General features: G+C 52.3%; 1 protein-coding gene across 1 annotated transcript; it reads right to left on the bottom strand.

The window, feature by feature from the left end:
* Nucleotides 1-205: 205 nt before the first annotated feature.
* LOC306932134 (DNA-directed RNA polymerase II subunit RPB3-like) lies at nucleotides 206-1,024 on the bottom strand (the record flags this gene model as incomplete). Its single annotated transcript, XM_079513836.1, has 1 exon — nucleotides 206-1,024. One exon carries the CDS (start codon nucleotides 1,022-1,024, stop codon nucleotides 206-208), a length of 819 nt encoding a protein of 272 aa, XP_079369962.1.
* Nucleotides 1,025-1,434: the final 410 nt, after the last annotated feature.

The following is a 1,434-nucleotide window of genomic DNA, read 5'->3' as shown; positions in this document are numbered from 1 at the left end:
GAAACTGAACCCTATAGCATGCATATTCTGGTGGGAACATTTGTCAAAAATAGCCGAGATACAAGCACTGTGACGCGTTGTGACAAGCTCACAACTCTTGTAGATCGGCTACTTTTGGTGAGAGGTTTGACGACTGTTTGGCATGTTTCCTCATGCCAATAAAGCCTGTTGAACTGGCACAACACACACAGGACAAATCCCCGATTCAGTTGAGAATGTGGATCTCATGGCTGAGCTGGGTCTGCAGGTCACCCAGCTTCCTCTTGAGGACGGCCAGGGCCGACAAGACGATGGTCTCCGGCCGCAGGGAGCCGCACGTCTCCACGTTGTAGTAGAACCTGTCCGGGTGCGGGGATCCGTCCGGCCTGTAGGGGGCCTGCGCCTCGTTCCCCACCATCTCCGAGTTAAGGCTCTTGGGCCACTCCTCGGCCAGCGGGTACACCGTGTGCCTCAGCGCGTTGTCCGGGTCATATTCGAAGGACACCCCCGCCGTGGGGTTCCACTTGGCGTGCTCCTTGCCGAAGCCCTTCTTGGCGTAGGCCCTGAAACGCAGCTCCTGGCCCTTCCGGAGCTTCACCAGCAAGATGTCGTCCGGGTGGTTGTTGTCGCCGCTGGGGACGTTGTCCCGGGAGGTCACAGGGATGACTTTGGGGTTGTTGGACACAAGGTCCCGCGAGGTGACATGGCGGGTCTGGTCCTCGGTGCAACGGACGTCCAAGGTCAACTCGACAGAGCACTCCGGGCAGAACTCGTCGCACGCGCAGTCCCTTGAGTATTGCATTTTGTCCACGACGTCATCGCTGGTGAGCGGGATGAGGCCGACACGGTGGGCAATGAACTCGTCGTGGAGGACGGACGAGTTGGCGTCGATTTGGACCCAGTCGATGGCAATCGTGGGAACCTCGGACATGAAGACGCGGCGGATGGAGTTGGCGACCGACAGGTCGGTGCTCTCGATGACAAACTTCACATTGCCGTCTGATAATTCTGTTAGTTGGACCGTTGGCTGATTCACATACGGCATGACTTAAGTGAAAGAGACAATGTAGTACCGGTAGATTATGTTGTAAACAGAACTGCACTATACGTTCTGGTTCAAGGCCCTGTTTACTATTGTGGAAATTCAATTGTTTTTTTGAGTCTGATATGATTCCATTTGTCTATGTCTTCCCAGCTAGCTGCACACTGACAGATGTAAGGCTGTGACCTGCCTTTTAAGGACCAAATTAAGCAACCTTGTGACATCATTGATATGTCACAGCCTAGGTAGGTCCTAGGGGTGGGACGATATGGGTACCTCACGATACGATATATATCACAATATTAGGCCCTCGATAACGATAATATCACGATATTCGATATATTGCGATATTTGCGATATATCGATATATTGTTTAAAATTTCATCAACGATATATCACGATATCTGCAACTA

Source organism: Electrona antarctica, assembly GCF_951216825.1.
Source record: "Electrona antarctica genome assembly, chromosome: 11".
Classification (NCBI taxonomy): Eukaryota; Metazoa; Chordata; class Actinopteri; order Myctophiformes; family Myctophidae; genus Electrona; species Electrona antarctica.
Note: the sequence above shows the minus strand (reverse complement) of the source record. Positions and strands in the feature narration are given on the sequence as shown.